Source organism: Trifolium pratense, linkage group LG6 (assembly GCF_020283565.1).
Source record: "Trifolium pratense cultivar HEN17-A07 linkage group LG6, ARS_RC_1.1, whole genome shotgun sequence".
Classification (NCBI taxonomy): Eukaryota; Viridiplantae; Streptophyta; class Magnoliopsida; order Fabales; family Fabaceae; genus Trifolium; species Trifolium pratense.
The window spans coordinates 37,293,862-37,316,882 of NC_060064.1; the positions used below are offsets into that span (position 1 = coordinate 37,293,862).

The 23,021-nt window shown below is 31.5% G+C and overlaps 2 protein-coding genes across 4 annotated transcripts; one reads left to right on the forward strand and one right to left on the reverse strand.

Annotated features, from left to right (window-relative positions):
* Nucleotides 1-2,067: 2,067 nt before the first annotated feature.
* LOC123891540 (probable protein phosphatase 2C 38) lies at nucleotides 2,068-4,960 on the reverse strand. The gene is made up of 5 exons (XM_045941421.1): nucleotides 4,648-4,960; nucleotides 4,162-4,559; nucleotides 3,353-3,720; nucleotides 2,642-2,878; nucleotides 2,068-2,558 (listed from the first exon to the last, which is right to left on the reverse strand). Exons 2-5 carry the CDS (start codon nucleotides 4,448-4,450, stop codon nucleotides 2,340-2,342), a joined length of 1,113 nt encoding a protein of 370 aa, XP_045797377.1. The 5' UTR covers nucleotides 4,451-4,559; nucleotides 4,648-4,960; the 3' UTR covers nucleotides 2,068-2,339.
* A 14,960-nt stretch (nucleotides 4,961-19,920) lies between these two features.
* Nucleotides 19,921-21,754, forward strand: LOC123893207 (dirigent protein 17-like). Of its 3 annotated transcripts, none has more exons than XM_045943140.1 (3): nucleotides 19,921-20,174; nucleotides 20,709-20,788; nucleotides 20,870-21,754. In XM_045943140.1, the coding sequence occupies exons 2-3, from the start codon at nucleotides 20,722-20,724 to the stop codon at nucleotides 21,283-21,285; spliced, it is 483 nt and encodes a 160-aa protein (XP_045799096.1). In that variant the 5' UTR covers nucleotides 19,921-20,174; nucleotides 20,709-20,721; the 3' UTR covers nucleotides 21,286-21,754. The 3 variants fall into 3 exon arrangements, with proteins under 3 accessions (XP_045799096.1, XP_045799095.1, XP_045799094.1); XM_045943139.1 differs by having other exon boundaries at nucleotides 19,922-20,174; nucleotides 20,709-21,208; nucleotides 21,339-21,754; XM_045943138.1 differs by having other exon boundaries at nucleotides 19,923-20,174; nucleotides 20,709-21,754.
* The last annotated feature ends 1,267 nt before the right edge of the window (nucleotides 21,755-23,021 follow it).

Consider the following 23,021-nt stretch of genomic DNA (forward strand, 5'->3'; position numbering starts at 1 on the left):
TAGCTTATTATATGAGCTTATAAGCTTGTTTCAAAAAATTAGAGGTGTTTGGTAACAAGCTTTTTATACTAGCTTATAGCTTTTTTTCAGATGCTATTTCAAGTAGCGTTTGAGCTTTTAGCTTATAGCTTTTTACACTTTATTCCATTTTTACCCTTTAATTTAATAACTACCCACTCTAAAAAAAAAACTACCCACTATTAATTATGTAATTTTATATTTAATAACCACTTTAAAAGCTAATTTTACCAAACACTTTAATTTCAATAAGCTAGCTTTTCAGCTATCAGCTATAAGCTAGCTTTTCAGCTATCAGCTAGCTTATCAGCTATCAGCTAGCTTATAGCTTATTTTTACCAAACAGACCCTAATATTAACAATAATATAACTAAATTATGTATTTCCTACACTATTAGTAAAAAGCTATAAGCTACTTGAAATAGCTTCTCAAAAAATGCTATAAGCTAGTAAGAGAAGCTCGTTACCAAACACTTCACATTTTTATCAAACAAGCTTATAAGCTAGTTCAATAAACTATAAGCTAGCTTATTGAACTTACCAAACATTGCCATAATTTCATATTTTCATCCATGTTGCATAGCTACTTGGATCACGTATAACAACGCCATACCTTTTCCCTTTCAAAATTGTCACATTTTAAGCATGCTAACGGGTTTTGGCATGCATAAACTCACCATTACTTTTGCACAACCAACAAGCAAAAGAAGGGTATATTCGCCGCAAAGAAGCTGACATCGACATTGCATTTCAGCTCAGCTACCCAAAACTGGGTGTCAACCACCACCAAGGATCACATGTCGGCTGCTGCTGCTGCTGCTGCTGCTGATTTTGTTGTAGTTGGAGAACATCATACCATGCGGCTGATTAGTAGAAAAGTTTAAAATAATTCAATTTTTGACTTCAAGTCTATTTTAGTTTGCCATGTTAACATCACTTAATTTATATAAGATTTTTAACAAACATATATTAATATTACTACTTGTTAGCACTACGGAGTCTCCTGACTTTTGTTTGGAGGATCGTAGGATTTGAGGCCCTTTTGGAATGGGATGTAATGTGAAGAGTGCCTATCTTACCATCATGAATGATATGCTGTATACTTCTCAACTCCATGTTGCTGCTTCTTGGGATCTCATATAGAAACTCCATTGCCCTTCGGCGCATAAAAGTGTTCTTGTGCTGTGCATGTACAGATGTCCTTCGTAAGATAAATTGTAACTAGTGTTGCACGATATGTGAGCAAGATGTTGAGCATTCTTGCCACAATTATATATAACTTGCCTGGTCAGTGAAGCTTTTCACGGAGGTCTAGTGGTTTGTGAGACTGAGCTTTAGGGGCCATTCATGGAGCTTTTTTGTTTCCCAATTGACGTTTTGTGATTCTTTCCACCTCAGTCTTGAATCAGCAGGTGGCCTTTGCAACTCTGATATAGAGTATATGGGGGGTGCTAGGTGTCACTCTAGTTCAATAAGGTGAGAACTGTCCTCAAATTAGTTAGTAGGGAACTCATATTCTTGGTAGACTGGGTTCAAGCAAACTTGATGGATGATGCTAGAACTCGTTAAAGGGGTGTATGTTGACTCTAGCAGCTCGAGGAAGTGGGTTGCACCACCATGTTTTCTCTCTTGCACCATTGATGTTGCCTTTAAGTTCCCTTGAGAGGCTTTGGACTAGTTACTAGTAATGTGTTGGATCTGAAGTCTGAACTTTGATTCAGCGAGGCTGTTTTTGTCGTTGATTGCAAGACAGTAGCTGATCGAGTGATCATATAAATTTGTCTCATCAGGATTCATCTGAGCTTGGTTCTATTATTTTAGAATGCTCCAGGCGACACTATATTTCGACATATTTTCGTGTGAAATTTATTAGGAGGCAACCCAATGGAGTTGTCCATAGCTTAATAAAGACGACTCTTATGTCTAACCCCGAGTACTTTAATCAAATTTTATAATGTATCGCTCATATTAATTATAATGAAATTACAGAACTTTATTGTTTGCACACCCGTGCTTGAGTTTGAGGCCACAGTGGCAGGAAAAACAAGATTTACACAATAAAAACCAATAACATCCTTAATCAGATCACAAACAGAATCATGTGCATTTAAAATTTGCTTGATTACTAGTCTCTTAATTTCAGCTATCAACATGGGATTTTAAGAGAAATTGTTTCCATGATAATCTTCAAGTTTCAATTCAACCATAACCATAAACTATTGTGGGAGAATGTGATGTCAAGTTATCTACCTATTTTCTTTATACAACAATTCTAAAAACAGGTACTGAATGAAATTCTTAGAGTTCTTTCATTCTTTGCTCTACGAATTGACATGCCTACGGTCTTTGATCGAAAGAGGTGAAATACATTGGGAGGTATTATCAATCAGTTTAGGATTTAGATATACAACAATTACTGTAATATCATCATGGAAATGTCTCCTCACTCCTTGTTCAATCTTTTGAAGGTCTGAGAATCTTATTTCTCTCTTCTTAGCTGCTTCTCTCATTGCTGCTTTCACTAGTCTCCTCGCTATTCCCTGTTACATATGAATCGATAGTTGTCATAAAAGTATTCTTGAATAAGAAAACATCGTTGTGAATTGACAGAAAGAAAACTTACATTGCGCGGACTATTGCTAACGATATTGACAGCTGTTTGGTTGCTAAGATGCTCCCATAAACCATCAGAAGCTAAGATGAGAAATTGATCTTCAGGTTGGATTTTATGAACTGATATCGATGGCTCGCTACTGAGAATTGGCTTGAAAAAGGTTTCAGGTAGTCTGAACTTAAGCGGCAGCGGCTCCCGGTTAAATTCTGCTTTCTTTAGATATGCATCACCTATGGATCTTGAAACCTGCAAACACAAGTTCTGTTAACATGGAAATTCGAGTAATAAGTGGTTCTAAGTTTTCAACAGAAGTATTAAAACATATAATTTCTTGGTAATTTCACCAGCAAGGTTTTGAAAGCAATCTAAACTGCGACATCGAAGTTTCTGCGACTATAGCTATAAGGCTACACTAACTGCATTTTACTTTGATTCTCTACAATATTAACTATCGCAATTGCAACTGCAATATAAAACCTTGGTGACAAATTCAATATGTACGTAAGTTACTTCGAGGATTAGTCTCCGTGTGCGCAGAGATACCTTTGGTTTACCAATAAGTATGTTGTTGCTAATGGCCTACTCTATAAGGGATAGTTCTGTCTGTCATACAAGTAAATTGGTTTTCTTCGAGATTTGAGTCTTTCCTTTCTTTAATTAAAAGCGTTTGGCTCGATAGTTAAAAATATTGCTTATTGATAAATCTCTCAAAGAATGTACCTGTATGATGCCTTTCACACGCCAAACTGAGTGTTTCATAACCACAATCTGTGAATCATAGGGGTGCTTTGACCGAACATCGTCTCTCTCAGTTTCTATGTTCACATTGTGTTCTACAGATAACTGAACAGCTAATGTTTCTCTTGTTCCCCTCCTCCCTCTTCCTAACACCGCTCTTGAATCTCCAGCATTTGCAATATACAACATACCGTTGCAAATTATCCCCGCCAAACAACATGTCCCAGCGGATGCTATCTGTGGCTTGGTTAGCCACTGCTTCTTTACAAGAGACAGAAAACCATCATCTGTTGCAGAAAATGCCCTTCTTATAACCTTTTCCGAAACACCTTGATCTTCAGCTGCAAAACCTGATTAACACATAAAGTTAACTTAGTATTCAAGAATACCAATGTTTAAATAGTTCAATATGAAGCCTATTCGGATCGGCTTATCTGGTTTATTATCTACTGGCATAAATACTTGTGAGACTTCGAGAGTTTACGGAAACAATTGATTACATGTTCATAAGCTATTTTACGTTGATTTCCATAAGTTGTCTAGATAACTTATGAAAACAGCTTATAAGATATACGAAAACAATTTGACTTTATTCTATACTGTATTTTTTTACAAAAATAGCTTATATGTAAACACTTACGGCAAACGTTCATGCTATAAGCGTTTAATTCAACTCTTTATCGAAACAATTTTTCGAAGACTCAATTCATTTGAAAAACACCATATATCAAAACTATATAATTCAAAGAAATCATATAGTATATGATTATAATAAAGTTGAGAGAGCATACTCTTGAAATTGGAGAATAGATTATCATTGACAAACTGAGCAGCTGCAGTTCCACCATGACCATCATATACACCAAAAAAGGTTCCTTGAGGACCCAAATAATCAGAACTCAAAGGTCCAGATTCAAGTTGGCTACGATCCTCCAATGAACTATTAGCTTGAATTACAGCCATTGAAAATTCACCATAAAGATGGTTCCCCAAATCCTTATACCATAACAATCCATCAATTTTCCCTTTCACATCTCCATCATCACCCTCCACAGTTGGTTTCCAGCAAGATATAGTCATAGATATTTCTTTTGCTAATGAAAATATTCTCAATATGTTGTTAACTTGTTATTGTTGTTCTTGATTATGCTATGTTACACATGATATCATATACTAAATGTATATATACCTATAAGATAGAGGGATATATAATTAGATATGAACAAATTTTAGCTAAAAAACAAGTTGGTATGGGGTGGAGTAACATAGAAAGTTACCTTGGGATGAGAAACTAGTAGCTTTCATGCAATAGTTCATAGAATACGGAAGTGTGTTGGTTCTTTGTACCTTGAACATTAGTTTGAAAACATGCATGTGGATTTGAAACTCAGAGATGTGTCATATTAAAGGAACAAACTTAGCTGTAAAAGCACTTATGGACTCAATATGGCAGAATTGGTCTAAGATTTTAGTGTTGTAAAAGAAACAATAGATAAGAGAAGGATTTTGGATCTTTTTGACAGAGGATCTTTAGAGCAGTGTCAGACTAGATCTAAGATCAGGAAATGAATATGAGAGACTTAAAACTACAAAGTCTGACATTGTAACTCTTGTCCTTTTATTTGTCCTCTAAATTATATCCAAGGTGTGTCTGTGTCGTGTTTGGTGTCTGACTTATCACATTCTGTCGAGTTCAAGTGTCACTGATTAGTTTTATATATCTAATGTATTAAGATTTTGGACGGACCTCTCTTGTGATCTATGAAACATAGACACAAACACGAACACCAGACACGACACTACATATCGATAATAATTTGAGAAAATGACACAATTCAATGTAATTATAAGTGTTAGTGTTGTGTCTGTGTTTGACACCAAACGTGTCCGACACCGAAACACGCTTAATTCGAGAAGTGTTCGTGCTTTTTAGCTTATGATTTTGAAGTTTTGACTCGTTATTGTTCCTAACGCTTTCCCTCAGACTCTCCAACACATTAAAGATGTGTTCGGTATTTGACATCGACAACACTGACACATATAATTATATTTAATTATTCAATTATTTTAAATTATTGGTGTTGATATGTCAGCGTCGTGTTCGATTTTGTGCGAGTAATTGATTTGTCCATTATGATTTTGGTTATTTTTTGGCCATGTGGAATTCAAAAGTTTTTTATGGATGAGATTTGTGTTCAATCTCCTTTAAAAGAAATATTCTTGAAACTATTAGGTAACTTGGCTTGTCTACAACTTCCACCTTCCATCTTTTCCTTGGTTTAATTTTCGTGATAATTCCAAACTTTACTGGATCTAGATTTAATGACTCACATGTTTCATTACCCTCTTACCATATTGAGTTTAATGCATGCACTTGCTCATTCAAATGTAATAATCGTTTTCAACATTTCTGTTAAATATCACTTGCTTCACTTGATTAGAAAAGATTATAATACATAAAATATAGATTGAGTGTAAATATCTACTATGAAAATGACAAAGTATTATACCAAAAAAAGTAAATTACAAAATCTTAAAAGGTAAATCATGTTTGAGAGTGTTAAGGTTCTTTAACACTATTTTCCTAATTGATTATTTGGCTAAAATATTTTTATATGTTCAAACAGAATTGAATAAAAAAGGCATCATTCAAGTTATAGTATTCAACTATATATATCCATCCGGTGAATTTATTAATATTAGATAGTCTAAATTATGAGTTTGATATTTTAAAAAATTTAAAATATATTTTAAAATTAGAACCGTTTAATCTTAATATAATGACAGTACTGACGTACTGACTACGTGAATATATGGAATTGGTCACTATGGCAAATCTAATATCCAAATTTATCCAGAAAAAGAAAATAAGGATATGTGGCACTATAATACCAAATTTATTTAATCAATTTATCTTATATATCTGGCTGGCAATTGTCCACTAGTTCATTGCATCTTGAATCTAAAATGTTTTTAAAATAATTATTGTTAAAATTTAGATTGTATTTCATTAAGAGTGAGCCCACATTGATTTGATGAAGTTCACCTACCTGTATGTTTTTGGTCCAATAATAAGCTATGAAAGTTGTGATAGTGAAGGATCAAAAGGAGATTATGCAGACTTTGATCTTTGCCATATACTAAAAAACATATGGAACGTAGATGAAGACACCTTGGAATTTGAAATCATGCACGCATTATTATTATTTGGATTGATATATGCATATACTATTAATAACAACATACTACCAACTTGGTTTAATTCTAATTCATTTGCTATAAACTTGTGGTCTATGATTATTTGGTTATGGAGTGATAAAAAATTATATCATTTCAATTTGATAATTCATAATAAGTTTAAGGTTAAAAATTAAGAAGTTTTCTCTCTCGATCTCCACATTTCTTTTCTACCACCTGAATTTCCGTTTTTATCTTTGGGGGTACTGCGGTTTATACGAACCGAATTTTTTTGTCATGCTAAAAAATTTCGGTTAATATAAATCGAAATATTGTGTTCCAAATTTTTTTCCAAATTTCTTGTATAAATTCTGCATGAGACCCTCAACTTCCACAATTTATTTGAAATACTAAACGATGTCCGATTTGAGTAAACGACCACTCGTTGAAAATCTTAGGGTGTCAAGAATACAAATATAATTTTTGTTTTGAGGGTTAACTATCCAATTGGTTCAGTTTTACCAAATAATGGGTACTGGTACAGAAACAGAGCAGAAACTTTTCTCAAACTTGTAGGTAGATTTTCTCATACTATACTTAATGACATTTAACAATTCCGGTGTCAATATTGTAGTAAATTTTGTCTTCTTTACACTAGATTAAAAATCATTAGCATACGACTTATATTCAGAGAGATATGCTAAATTTACTACAGGTAGCTCTACACGAATTTTCACATAAATCTTTCTTCTTTTTTAGGGGGTAAATTTATGTTATTTCGGTTTATATAAACCGAATTTTTTTTCCATGTTTAAAAATTTCAGTTCGTAGAAACCGAAATAAGTTGGCCAAATTTTTTCAAACCGTAAAGGACAAAATGAGATTTTTGGGGTATAAAAGAAAGGTGGGGGTCGGGAGAGAAAACTTCAAAAATTAATTGTAGAAGTAAAAAATTTAAGAATGTGTGTTTGAATGAGGGAATTAAAAAAATTATAATTTTGTCGATTGTGTTCGTTTCATTTCTACATTGTTATGTTTGGATAGAGTAATAAATTATTTTTCTTAAGGTGTTCATCTTTCGACCTTTCGGTCTTCTGGAGATTCTTTCGGATAATATTTGTGTTCTTTTGAAAAGTTTCTTGTCGTAGATTAGTAGAGGGAAGAAGACTTTTAAGGGGGTTCATCTTGGTTTGACATGTTGTGATTTGGCGATCGAGAAATGACAAAATTTTCTCGAATATAGTTGTGGAAGAGGCATTGGATAGGATTAAAGGCATATCTTGGAAATGGATGTTGGCTAAGAAAGCTAATTCTCTTTGTTTGCTCTACGAATGACATGTTAATCCCTTTGATTATATAGTTAGATAGCTTATTGGCCATCTTCCTTGCCGTTTAGTGTGTGAGGTGTGGTCTTTTTTTTGGGTATTGTGAGTCGAGTGTACTAAATGTACTTATCATTCTTTGGTGGATAGAATACCTCTCGTACTAAATTTACGTGTCTTCTTTTTTCTTATTAATATACCATTTTTTGCCCATTCAAAAAAAAAATCCTACAAAATTTGGGACAATTTTGAAATTTTGTAGGACCAATTTACAACTTTTTGAAAATTTGTAGGGACAAATTTGGGTAATTCAAAAGAAAAACATTTAAGGACTATTGTTTAGTTTTTTGAAAGATATAAAGACCAATTCAATATTCACATTGCATAAAATAGATGAGAAATTTTAAATTCTTACTGTATTTGAAATTCTCCACACAGAAAAAAAATAAATTAACCATTTGGTTCTCGGAAAGATGAAAGGTTTGTTAATTCAGAGTTTGATTACAAGATAATTATAATTTGCTCAACAATTGTTCATATCTATAATTGAACTCGGGTTCTCTAATTGATTCATTTTAAGAGAAATTCACTAACCACTTGACTGGTTAAATTCTTCAAATTTAACTTTAACAAAACATTTCGAAACTCTCTACTTTGAAAATTTTTCATCCAAAAAATGAAATTTACATGGAAGAATTTAAATTACCTTCTAAAATTATATTATTTCATCTAAAAAATATACTCTAAGTCTAAATTCAAATTTCAACAAATAATTTTCAAAACAAAACAAAACAAAATCAAATCTAATTCTTTTTGACTAAAAAAAAAAACAAATCTACTTGATAACATCTAAACATATACCATAAAATCAACTCAATTATACACCTAAAAATCAATTTAGCATTATCCAAGTGGAACAAAATATAGAATTATTCTACTTGCAATAGTTTATGAAAATAAATAATAGAGGTTTATAAGTCGACATTTCACTTGTCAAAAATATTATTGTGGTTATAAGTATATAGACATTCCACCATAATAAATTTTGATGTGATATATTTTATGGATAGTTAGAATTAAACCATGACCATATGATAGATCATTTTCAGGTCTAGAACATTTTCAATAAATAGTAAGGCTAGGTGGTGGACCTATGCGACTCTACCTCTCACTAAATATATAGGAAAATAGTAAACGGTATGTCTAAACAAATTAATAATGATAGTTACATGTACTTACCTTCATTTCAACAAAAAACAAATATGTCATGAACTTCCAACATACTATCGTGCAATTATTATATCAATTAAATGATTCAGATGAGTTACTTTTAATCTCAAGATGATTGTTTGGAATTTGGATCAATGACATGAACCTATTTCTATAAAAAAAAAAAAATTTGAGCCTAGCTAGTTTTAGAATTAAAAAGTAATTCGGTGCAATAGGACCCAACCTTATTCCATGGTATTTACATAAAAAAATTCCATAGGTCTATGTGCGTATATAGATCTTGTTCATGGATTATGTATGTATGGATCCATAGCTCTATGCTCTATGGTTCTCTTCATTAACATGAAAGAAATAGTGGAATTTGGGTCGTCGAATAAAAATGAGATATCAAATAAAAAATGAGAGAAAAATGTTTGAGAACAAGATCAATGACATACTGTGAAACATGAGAAAAAATAAAGTGAGATAATTCATTCTCATAGCTCTATGTATGTCGTTTGCCTACTTGATTCTCCCTTTTTCAACTGATAAGATGATATATATAGACTAACTTGTCCTTTTATTTAGATCAAACGATAGTGAATTTCTAGACTACTTTAGAGAGCATATAATGATAAAAGTTGAACGACTAACTCACATTTCATCGTACCAAGATAGTTGAGTTACAACCAAAAACTGCTTCGCTAAAAAAGTTAGTATTAACTAGCTATTAATGTCATGGATAACCCTAATATTAAGAAAATAGGTATTCATACAAGTCTTAAACTTAGGGTGTATATGATTGAGTTGGGGGCAAAATTGTAATATTATAATTGACTATTTACTTATGACAATCTATATCTTTATTTTTAAGTGAGTAGATATTTATCCACATTTTTTCCTTTCAAACCCACTTTGATGTTAATTTCATATTACTTTCTCTATTGATAATCACATCTCATAATATCATATACCATGCCACATATATCTAAAAAAGAGTTCATATAACACTTTTGACTTGATAAACTCTATATAATATACTGTCATTTATGCTCTCATTAAACCTTCAAACTCATTTAAAATTTGTAATTACGTTCGATTTAATTCAATTTTATATTAGCCACTTTTATGTAGCTAATTGACATACTTATTCAGTTCAACTGTTACCTTATCCAATCCTTTATTTTTTGTGTAAACATTTACTAGTAGTAAGCATATTTTTCCATTGATCTGAACTCTGAACTAAGCCTTAATTTGTCCAAAGCTTATAAAGCAACAAGTCTAATGAAAGTGACTGCATCTCACAGGAATCAAGTGGTGACCGCATTCAGTGTAAAATTCAAAAGAAAAGTTTTATAGTACGAATGAATTAGAAAAGACATGAAATGAAAGCGGTACGGTCAAAATTGTTTGTATTGTAGCCAAAAAGTTGAAAGCTAAAGGCCTAAAAATCCATCCCCACATCACATGTTATTTTTATTGTGTCATAAATAAATCAAAGTAAATTAAATTCACAAAAACTTTACCCCCTCTGTTGGCCCTATACTACTTAGTGGACCACACTCTCTATATATGTTGTTCCCACTTATTTGGATATGGATTATTTGGGTTTCGATGGAAATACAATAGAGAGTCATTAATCAGTGACCGTTTGATTGAGATCAGATGATTTAGGTATTAATATCAGATTTTATATTAAGTATATATAACAAAATTGTTTTAAGATTTGAACTGTTTGATGAAAATCAGACGGTAAATCGGTAATAATGTGATGCATGCACACTAGCTACATCAATTTTTATTGCATTTAATCCATTTCCCACTTATTTGCATCGTAAATGAAATGATTCGATGATCGGTTTAGGAGCATAGTAAAAGATGGTTATGAATTTAACACAATTACTGCATGATTAATAACTGTTTTTGACTGTCTGATTAAAATGGGTGGTTGTAATTAAACAAGATAAAATTTCTATCTAAAATTCTTTATTGCAAGCAGACTCTACACAGTCTTCTGTTCTTGGGGCAGAAGTTATTTGCTTAGCTTTACATCCATCCCAATGTATCATTTCTAATACATTTGTGGGACAGACTCAGACACATTGAGTACATCTCATACATTTATCATAAATCTTTACTGAATGGGAAAGTGTAACCGCATGAAGCACTTAAAACAATATATCCTAATCCATAATAAAGATGTATATGATTTTGGATTCTCGTCAATTCAATAAAACTAATAATAATATTGATGTTAATTACTAATGTATGAGAATGATCCACAATAATTTTTACATTTTTAGGATCAATTAGTGTATGTTTTAATGGACAGTGAATTTGACAAAAATTCAGTGGGTTATTGTGATTTTAGTAAATAATTTTAATGTTTTAAAAAAATAAGAATGCCACCATAATTTTATAAAACTCACAATGTGGAGAATATATTTAAATTTTCAAGCTTTTCAATTTTATTTTTTTGGTTACATGAGAGAAATTCAAGCTTTTCGATTTAAGTTGTCTTTCCAATTTATCATTATTTTTTATGGGTCATGCTAAACAGTGTCTCCGTGCACTAGTTATTTGTTCTATACAAGTTAAATAAGGTAAAAGCATGAGAAAAGATTCTCTCATGTGTGATATTCATCAGAGGGGGAACAGTGTGCATATGCACTTTTTTTTTTTTACTTTAAAGGGTTTATTTCATTTTTTTACTTTATTTGCTTGTTTCCTAATAAACTTAACATGAGAGTTTACAAGGTTTGTAGCTAGAAGAATTCTACAATCTCTTAGGGTATCACCAAGGTCTGAGTCGTAGATTTTGCTACCGGAAAGAGTATCCCCTACTCTTTTGCAATCCATCTCAAAATTAACATCTCTTAATTGTAGCTCATCCACCCACTTTAGAGCACTTAACAACCCCATGGCTTCTCCAATCTCCACATCAAAAATAGATTCTAACCATTCGATTTTTACAGCTATGTATCTTCCTTGATCGTCCTTTAAACACATACCTATACCCACTTTGTTACTGGTAGAAGAAAAGGAAGCGTCGATATTCATATGCACCATTAAAACAACATCTTTCATGTTTTTTATTTTTTGAATTTTAAACAAAGGGTTTAAATTTCACTAAAGAAAATTTATATTGAAGAGAATCTGCTCTCGTGAAAGTACTGTCATCTCAATTATGAAACAAACATGTATGTATGTTAGAGTTTGTTAAACAAACAATGAACAAATGAACCATTCAAACTCCTCCCCTTCCAAACTCCTCTATTTCTTCCATTATTTCTTTCTTCTTTTTTTCATAATTAACCCTAGTTACCTAATAATAAAATAAGATTTTACATGATAAAAGACTTATTATATCACGTGTATATTAGGCAAAATCATATTTGTAAAGCATAGATTGAATTGTATAAATTTAAAAGATTTTTTTTTGCACAGCACACATGTAAAGAAAAGATGCATTTGGCAAAGAATTGAGAGTTTATATCCTAACTAATGCATTCACTAGCTAGCTTGACATTATTGTGAAAAAAAAAAGTGGTCTACACCTTCATATCCATCTTGCAGTGCACGTAGTTATCAATGCTATAGACAAAAAAAAAAAATTATGGTATACACTTTAATCGACCTGGATTGTCTGCGGTAGCAGGAATACGCAATTTGCCGCTGTAGTCGATCTCAACCGTTGATGACAGATCAGACCATTCAAATTAGATATAATAAAATCAAGTATAAATATTCTCAACTGTCAATTGTTAATTGCACGATCCCAATCTATTACGGCGGGAAATCCAAACACCACTTTCTCAAGTGTGCTGAAAAAGTGTATAATGGGCTATTGTAATGTTGATATCTTATATTTGACACTATATATATACTACTAGATTATTTTTTTGAGCAAATATACTACTAGATTATTAATCTTTGCGTAATCATTCAATCATATAATACAATTATCCATAAAAATATAATGCAAGCATCCAAAATTATTTTTTACTGTCTATGAAACATATCATGAAAATAGTAGTAATTAGTTTTGGATGATTGGATGATCATGTTATACAATGTTTTCTTGTTGATATCTCCCTAGATTTGAAATTTTGGATAAATTTAGTCATTGAAAATTTGAAAGCTTTTCAAAGCATTGTGTATGTTACAAACTGTATATAGAACATGCTATAATACAACAATTAATTTTATGCATATACTCCATCCGTCCTAAAATATAAGGAAAAATTGATCAAAGAAAGCTGATGTATTTGGTTAAACTTTGTTTGACCAATTTTCCCTTATATTTTGGGATAGAGGGAGTATACAAGAGAATTATACAAAAGCCTCCAAGTATTAAACGCAGTTAATTTTATGTCTTTTCTTTGTTTTGAAACAGAGCACGGTTGTATCAAATCATTCAAGTTCTGATATCACTTGAATCATGCTCTTAGTTAAGAAGTCACACATCGGTTGCGAGATAATATGTTTATAAAGTAGAGACAATCATCACCTTATAAACTGGTTTTATAGGGTTGAGTTAGGCATAACTCTCAATTCTAAGATGATATTAGAATAATCTATTGGGCCACCTACTATCAAATTTCTGATCAAATCATCCACCATTTATATATGCGCCTCAAGTTTTTTAAGGATAAGTTAGGGTCAATCCCAATTCTAAGACTATCAATCAACATATTCAAGTTAACACAAGGACAAAACTTACATGCATTTCCATACATGCATTTCTTACTTTTCCTCTCACAAAGAGGTAGTTTTTTTTATTAAAAAATAATTTTCTTTTATTTTTTCAAAATGAAAAAACACAAATAACCACCTCTTTGTGAGTGGAAAAGTAAGAAATGCATGTATGAAAATGCATGTAAGTTTTTTCCTTAACACAATTTGGACAAGATTGTGATTTCTATGAATAGTAAAATGTTTATATTTTTTTGAATGTCTACATGGTATGGTATTGGGGTGTATAGAAATTATTCTCATTCCCATTCCCATTATGATTTCTCTTTTCATCCTCTAAATTTTTCTTTTCGCACAGAAAATTTCGAAAAACATTTTCCGGATTTTTTTAATGTAAATTTTACCAAAATTTACACAGAAAAAAAAACTTCAAAAAATATTTTCCGAAATTTTCTACATGTTTTGCGCAAAAAAGAGAAACTTATGGGTGGGGAGAGAAACCATCCATTCCCATAATACAACTCACCAAACTGTCCAATAGGCCCAAGTCCTAATTATCAAACCAAACTATATGTATGCAATCCTGAAAGAAATAGGGGAACAATTCAAATTCATAAATTTCCATTAAAAGCAACTTTGAACCATAAATATCATTATTAAGTTTTCTTGTGAGGCTTGCATTGTACTCAATGAGTCAATGAAATGTGTTACTCGTGACAGCTTTACTAAATTTTACGCTACAGATTAATCAACAAAAAGATACACCTAACTACACATGTTTCTGTTGTAGATCAAATCTAACTACACATTTTTGTTATCAAATCATATCTATGAACAAATTAATGCAAGAAATAATTTTGGACCTCTATCTTTGGTATTTGACACTTTAGTTGGATCACTTCATTTCAATATAAGGGACATAATCTTTTCGAACTGGTTCAGATAACCAAAAAAATTTAAATAAAATGGAATACCAATGTGAAAATCTAAAATTTACGTTTTTCAGAAATTTATTTTCCTTGACTTATTGTGATTCTCCTACTAACGTGAATCAAACATTGTACTTAAAATTATGGATCAACTTGATGATTGAATTGTTGAAATGTCTGACTTTACGAGAGCGTCCACAATTTTAGGTGCAATGTCTAATTTCGCATCGGGAGAATCACAAGGAGCATTAATATTTAAAAAGCATAAATAACTTAAGAAAAAAGAATTGTCACGGTAAAAAAGGTTTTAAGTTTTAGAAATCAAAACAGGTTTCACCTTCTTGATTGTGAACGTGAAAAATCCTAAAATTTTATGCATTGGGGGTGTTCACATCATAAAAGGTGAACAATATTCACGTTCTAAAAGGTGAACGTATAACATCTTGAAGTTTTATATATATGAAAGTGCTCACATCTTAAAAGGTGAACTTGAACATGATATTTTAGAAATTTTAAGGAACGTCTACGGGTGCGAAAAAAAATCTCAACACATGACTTTTTGTTATTGGTATACTTTCTTTTTAAGAAATACATGACTTCATAACTTATGACTCCAATTCCATACAAAAAAAAAAAACTTATGACTCCAATTTGTAAAAAAAAAATAAAAGTTATCACCTCCAAAAACAATTCAATACCGATATTGGGCTTCTCGGTTGCCTCTATTTTTTGTTTCGTCAATTTTCATCTAAAACGGTCTTGAGCACAACAATAAAGAGCTACAACTTTGGGGTATACCAATAACAAAAAAAGCTGAAAATGTTTAGACAAAAATTATCTCTATTTCTCAACAAAATAAAAATGGGGTATACTATGATTATGATATGAATAAAATCATTTTTAAAAAGAATTCGATTTATATGCACCGTCAGTGTAAAGTTATTTTGCACATGCGTCCAATAATATACCGACACATTATGTATGGTCATTAAAAACACATGATGTGTCACATTCATTAAATAATGTGGCAACGCGTCATTGGATGTACGTGTAAAAAAAATTACACCGACGGTGCACAACAATTAAACTCTTTTAAAAAACATAGACAATTTTATTTAAAGAAAGATAGACACAAATAAATTTTAAATTAAATATAATAATAATAATAATAATAATAATAATAATAATAATAATAATAATAATAATAATAGCTGAACCCATTATGAAATCTACTTTTTATGGGTATATTTTTAACTCAATTTGTTTTGAGACTTTGGATTATCCTAACTAACTCTATAAATAATAAAACTCATTTTTTAAATCAATGACATTAGTAGACCTTTATATACAAAAATTATAGTATTGAAGATTTTAATGTTTTTTAAGAGGATCTCTACTCCAAATTATGCTCCATGTTTTATTTTGTGTAACTTTTTCGATATTTTCACTTGTCTCATTCATAAAAAGCTGCACTTGAATTTGAAATATTTGTGAACATTAGCGGTTGAAATTACTATTTTCTTCTTACTAAAATGAGTACATGAACAGGGACCTCAGCCTTTTTATACAAAAATAAATAAATACATGAACATAAAAAAGAAAGAAGAGGAAATCGTAAAATATATTTATTATTTATAGGAGAAAGGTAAATACAAGGTCAAAATGGTTATAAATTGAATATAATAAAGAATTAAGAAATTAACGAATCGTTATTTGATTCAGTGATGATTAACGCTGAATTTGGTAGGTAGAACCACGGTTCGATCTCCCATAACTGTGATGATGATGAGTTGAAATCACTTGATGTCAGAACTGACCCCTGAACCACAATAAATTGGTGGTGAAAGCCAAAAAAAAATAAAAAAGAAATTAAAAATGACAATATTTTTAAATTAGAAGTTTTTTTTTTTAACGCAAAAAGATATTTTCTTTTTAAGAAAATTCTTTTTGGCTTTAAATAATAATAATTGTTTTGACCAAATTAATTAATACTATTATTATTATTATTTTTATGTAATTTTTTTTTTTTGACATAAACATTTAAAAATAATTTTAAATTACTTGTTTCCATGAACTTAGCTTAGTTGGTAAGAGACATCGTATTATATATGCATCAATGCATGGACTAGAATCGAACCTCAGGCACCCACTTATCCTCTCTAGAGTGGAATTTCTAGCCACTAAACTACCTGACAAGAAAAAAAGAATTTTAAATTACTGTCATCGTTTTTTTTTTAAAAAAAAACTAAATTAACACATCCAAATTAACACCAGGGATAATCAGACTTGAAACCTTAAGGAAAAACACACTCTTAGGTCCCAAGTCAATGCCACCAGAGAAACCCAAGTGGATCCTGTCATCTCTAAATACTATAAAATCTCCTTGTAACGAATAAACGTTTAAAAAGATGGATGCATTTGGCGGCTAATGTTACGGTGGACCACCTTCACAAGTGGTCCATCGCGGACAAATGATCTACCGAATACAAATTTTACAAAATTTACCGTTAGATTGAAAATTTATACATATAGATCATCCATAAAAAATATTAGAAAAATTAATATTGTAAATCTTGATGGGTCTCAATAACATATCAAATGATTTTCAATTTTTCTAAATTTTTATTTCACTATTCTTCGTGACCATTTTGTTCAGTTCGTATCTTCAGCAGATGGTTCTCGTGCGCGTCGATCATTTTTGCAGCTCATTTGGCTCGCTTGCGTTTGGGTTGTATGGACGGAGCGAAACCATAGATTGTTCATAGGTTCACCAGACACGCCCGATATTTTGTTGGACAAGATCAAACTTTTCTCTTTTAGGTGGTTGAAGGCGACGAATATTTTTTTTTTAATAGCAAAATATTTATTAACCAACAATCAAGGCACAAGAAGAGCCAAGAGAGGGGAAAACTTAACAAAATACAACAAGGAAAGGGTGGACTTGCACTCTACAACAGAGGCAAAAGACGCCACCCCCCATGAGTAAACAGTCATTTTGGTCCCTGAAAGTGTCACTCGCTGTCAAGTTAGTCCCTGAATTAAGGAAAACTAAAAAAAGCTCCCTGAATGTTAAATCCGTTAGTCAGTTAGGTCCAAAACGTTAAATATCTGTTAAATGTGATGATGTGGCATTATGAGTACAATATTTTAATAATTTATTGATTTTTTAATGTCCATTTGACTATTATTTTAATTAGCCTTAATTTAAAAAAGAAAAACATAATAAAACACAACAAACTAAAATAAATTAAACTCTCGAAAAAAAAAAACTAAAATAAATTCAAACTCAAACAAATTCATACCCACATTAGAATTCATCACCAAATTCATAATTAAACAACAATTGAGAAACCTACCCAAGTAGAATAAAATAGAATCAACATTCATGTATCTCTGAATCCACAAAATTTAAATGAGGGGAATAGATGGGACGTAGAAATTATAGTTTCATTCTCTTCCACAATCACTTTCGGTGCCTTCACTTCAATCGCAGGCGTTCATTGGTTTTTAAGTCTTCTTCCTCTTCTAGAGTCAATTTCTAATTCAATCACCTTTTAAGTTATTTCTATTTATTCATTCGGTATAATAGTTAAAGACTCTGCCTTTTATTAGCTACTTAGATATGATTTTTGATCCATTATATGTGATGATGATGCAAAATCTTTATCCTGACCCAATTACATTTTCACGCATAGTGAAGTAAATAATTGGGAGTCATGAGGCTCTTTTTTGCATTGTTTTGAAGTGTTGAAGAAGAGAAACTTCAATTTTGAAGTGGTGGTGTAGTGTACCCAGTTTTGAAGTAGCGAAACTTCACTAGGTATGTTGGATTTAGTTAATTCTATCTTTAATCTCTTTCCACTTCAACATATCTGGAAAAATATAGACGTCACCAACATCTAACAGCAAGCATGAACAAAGAAACAATAAATTGCTAAGATCCTTATTAGAAAAGAAATCAGATCCAAAACATGAAAGTAAAAACCAGATCTATAAAGAATCGAATCATTTTTCTTTGAGTTTGAATTTGTTTGGATATGAATTTGTTTGGGTTTGAATTTATTTGGGTTTTTTTTAAGAGTTTAATTTATTTTAGTTTGTTGTGTTTTATTATGTTTTTCTTTTTTAAATTAAGGTTAATTAAAATAATAGCCAGATGGACATTAAAAAATCAACAAATTATTAAAATATTGTACTCATAATGCCACATCATCACATTTAACAGATATTTAACGTTTTGAACCTAACTGACTAACGGATTTAACATTCAGGGAGCTTTTTTTAGTTTTCCTTAATTCAGGGACTAACTTGACAGCGAGTGACACTTTCAGGGACCAAAGTGACTGTTTACTCCACCCCCCACCCACCAAAAGGAAAAAACAATCAGACCCCAAGACAAAAACACCACACAAAAAAATAACATGCCTAAAAATGAGTCAACCATTAATACAAATATCGGGTTCCCGACTCCATTCATAAAAAAGACAAATACCGGGTTCCCGACTCCATTCATAAAAAAGACAAGGGGAAATCTTTAATCTCTCTAAACTCCATTTCCACGAAGTAACTTTCACCTCCTCTATAATTGGCTTATAACTACCATAGCTGGTAGTCTAGTCTTATGCTTTGTTTGGGCTTTGTATGATTTGTTTTTTGATTTTGTTTCTATGACTCGTTGTAAACTTTTGTAGTCTCTCGGTACGTCTTGTGCTGGGGAGGCTATTGTGGTAATATATATCTCATTTTAGCTTGTTCAAAAAAAAAAATCTAACTTTTTCTATGGATGATATAAATGATATAAACTTTCAATCCAACGGTGAGTTTTGTAAAATTCGTATTCGTCATAAGTTATTCATGACTGATGGTCCATATTAAAATTCACCGGTATTTAGCCGAAATCAGATCCTCTCCTGCTGATTATAATCAGCCATCCTCCGGTGCACAATCCAACGGTTAAGAGTTAAAAAAGTAAAAAATAGTGAAGAAGAGAGAGAAAAAACGTGCAGACCAAGATCAATTCAATGGTTTGAATTAGCGCAGGACAAATCCACAGCAGAGAATCAACATGAGAGAATCCAGATCTGTATTTAGCCTGATTAAAAATAAATCCTTCCGGTCAAAATTCATAATAGGAAGGTAAAATATAAAATTATTTTTCCAGTCAAAAAGATAAACATAAAATTAATTTTACAATTATAGAATGATTTTGAATTAAGGCTATAAAAGAAAAACAGCACACAAGTACAACGATGCACCGAGAGCGCACTGTAATCGTCGCCTCCTCCTCCTCCTTCAACCACCGTATTAGGGTTTTCAGAGTCACTCTCATTTCTTTACGCTTACCGGAGGCAATGCTTCCGATAAGCAATTAACAGTGTGCTTTGAAAATCCAACATTTTGATTGGCGAAACGATACACCACAACACTGCAATTTCCATACTCGCCACTTCAAAATCCATCAACAACATTACGGTATGATATTATATTACATTACTGATTTCTCTCTCATTGATTTCATCAACCATATAAATAATAATTTGATTTAATTTTTTCATGGAGAATTGAAAAAAATCCCAAAAGGGGCAAAATTAGTGGTTATAAACTGTAACAATTTGATTTGTTTTTTGCCTAAAAGAAGTGATTTTTGCAACATGGTAGTTATAAAAACAGTAAATTACTGTTTTTTTTTTATTTGTCTGTGATCTTTGTCTGTCTCTTAATAGCTTAGTTTAATTGCATTTTGGGTCTGTCTCAAATTGCATGTTTCAATTTGATTTTATGTTAGGTTTGAGTGTGACTTAAGAATCATTGAATATTATATTAATCACTTTATTTTGAACTCAATTTTACTTAAATCAATGTATCTCGTGTCGATTTTGTAGGCACCGAAACATTTTATATGATTTGCTTGATTGATTTCATGTTAGCTGTGGAATTTAGACATGTGATTAACATATTATCATTTCATATTTGATTGAGTCTTTTTTTTTTTTTTTTTGGATTTAGGTTTTGGTTTGAAATGGAAGAAGACAAAGAAATTAAGCAGGAATCGAATGCTTCTGCAACCGGGGTTTATGAGATACCTGGTGAGCCTGCTGTTGTGATCAATGACAAAGAAATTAAGCAGGAATCGAATCCTTCTGCAACCGGGGTTTATGAGATACCTGGTGAACCTGCTGTTGTGATCAATGGGGTGCCTGAAATAGTTACCGGTAGTGGTAACGGTAGCGGTACCGACCCTTCCATTGATGCTTTGAACATTCATGAAACGCGTGAGAATATGGGTTTGGGTGAATGGTTTGTAGGGAGGGATGTTCAAAAGTCGTTCATGGGACGTTATTACTCTGGTAAAGTAACTATGTATGACAAACAAAATGGGTGGTACCATGTTGTATATGAAGATGGTGACAATGAAGATCTTGATTGGCCGGAGTTGAAGGAAGTTCTTCGTCCTTTGGATGTTAAAATTGATCTGAAGACATTGGCGCAGAAGGTTATTCGGAAAAGTAAGAAAACTATTCCTAAATCTGAGAAGAAAAGTGCTGGTTCACAAAATCCCCAAAAGAAAACAAAAGGAAGCTAGATTGACTATACTTCATTAGCAAAACATTTAATTGAAAATTTACTGTTTTGTAGATATAGATATCAAATATAAAGCAAGGAATTGAAGGATTTGAAAATGTTCAGCTGAAAGAGCAATTAGGAATTTGGTGCTGATGAGATGAACCATACAAATATTGTTGTACTTTGTTGTAATAGGAGGATTATTGTTGTTGTTTTGTAGCTTGAGAATTGGTCCTTAGGAAACTTTTAAAGTTTTTTGCAATAGTGATTCATAATCTGATGCTGTGTTGTAACTGGTGAAATAATAAGACAATAGTATTTCCTATGTTGATCTGTGCATTGTAGAATCCGCAGATATAATTGTAAGATATGAAACAAATGCTGGTCTCTTCAGCAGAAGCTTCTCCTAGATACTAGTATCTTTCTATTGACTTGAAATTTAATAGCCAATGAACAAGGCAGAGTTTGATGTGCCAGTAGAAGTAGAACAGAATATTTTATTTCATATTTGCACTTGATTCTTATAATTTCAGTAAATCTAAATTCTGGTTTTGATTTATTTTTAAAAATTTATCAGACATAGAATAAATTTTATATGTTTTTATAACAAGATTTTATCTTTTATTTGCTCTGATGTTTTCTCTCGGGTTGTCTCTCCTGCGTTCATCTCAGCCATCCATGTTTTTATTCTCTCTTCAAAACTGTTTTTTTATTGATTTGTTTTTATGAAATCTCAGTCATTGGATGAAGTACAAGAGAGATTACTGAACACATGTGCATGAGATGATCTATTTCAGACCAATGATGAAGGTTAGATTGATAAGAAACTAGGGGCCCCGAGGCTGAGTGGACTTAAAAAAACTATACCAAGAGTAATTTTGGAGTTTGCAAAGGGTACAGTACAGTATTTTTTGTTTTGTAAATCAAATATTCTCTGCATGCAATTGTAGAGACTAATTTTTTCGAAGTAATTGAGATCTATTTAAAGGGTTGATCTCTCCCAACAAATGTTTTTCCATAGCACGGACCATAAGTCGAACTCGTGACAGGGCCAAATGGTTGAAGGGTCAAGTATCTACCACTTGTGTCACACTATGTTGATAGTTAACCAGTATTTGTTTAGGTAAGTGGTGAATATGGTGATTGTGATGCGATTGGCTGCAAGCAAATTTGGCCTTTTATGATATATGGTTAGTTTGGGAAGCCTTGTTTATGGTGAGTGAATGATCAGAGTGAGCCAGTGAGGCCTTTAGTTCAATTCGAGGTAGAAAGAATAAGTTGTACTTGCAAGTCACACACATGATATTGGGGGTGTTATTTTATCAAATGTGCAAGTCACACACATGAAACGAAGGCTGAGAAGTTTCAACCACCTTTATTTTTTTCATCTCAAATGTCCAATGTTGTATAAATGAGAACAAAGATTAACATAATTGACAAGATAAATATCAAATCATTTGGTATTTTAATATTTTGGACATAACTTTGAACATGTGAAACAACTTCTTGATTTAGGGGAATTTAACATTATTTATACCTATTTCATTGATCGCCAAAACTATAAACGTAATTTATAGTTTACTGTAAAAATGTTATTTGAACAATTTTATTGCGGTCTTTGCGTTCAATATAATACTGTCATGTTAACGAAAATGACAGGATTATGTTAAATGCAAAGAAGAAAGATTTTCAAATTGTTGCAAACATAAAAATTGTATGTTGGGGTTATATCATGACATTAAAAGTTGCAACTTG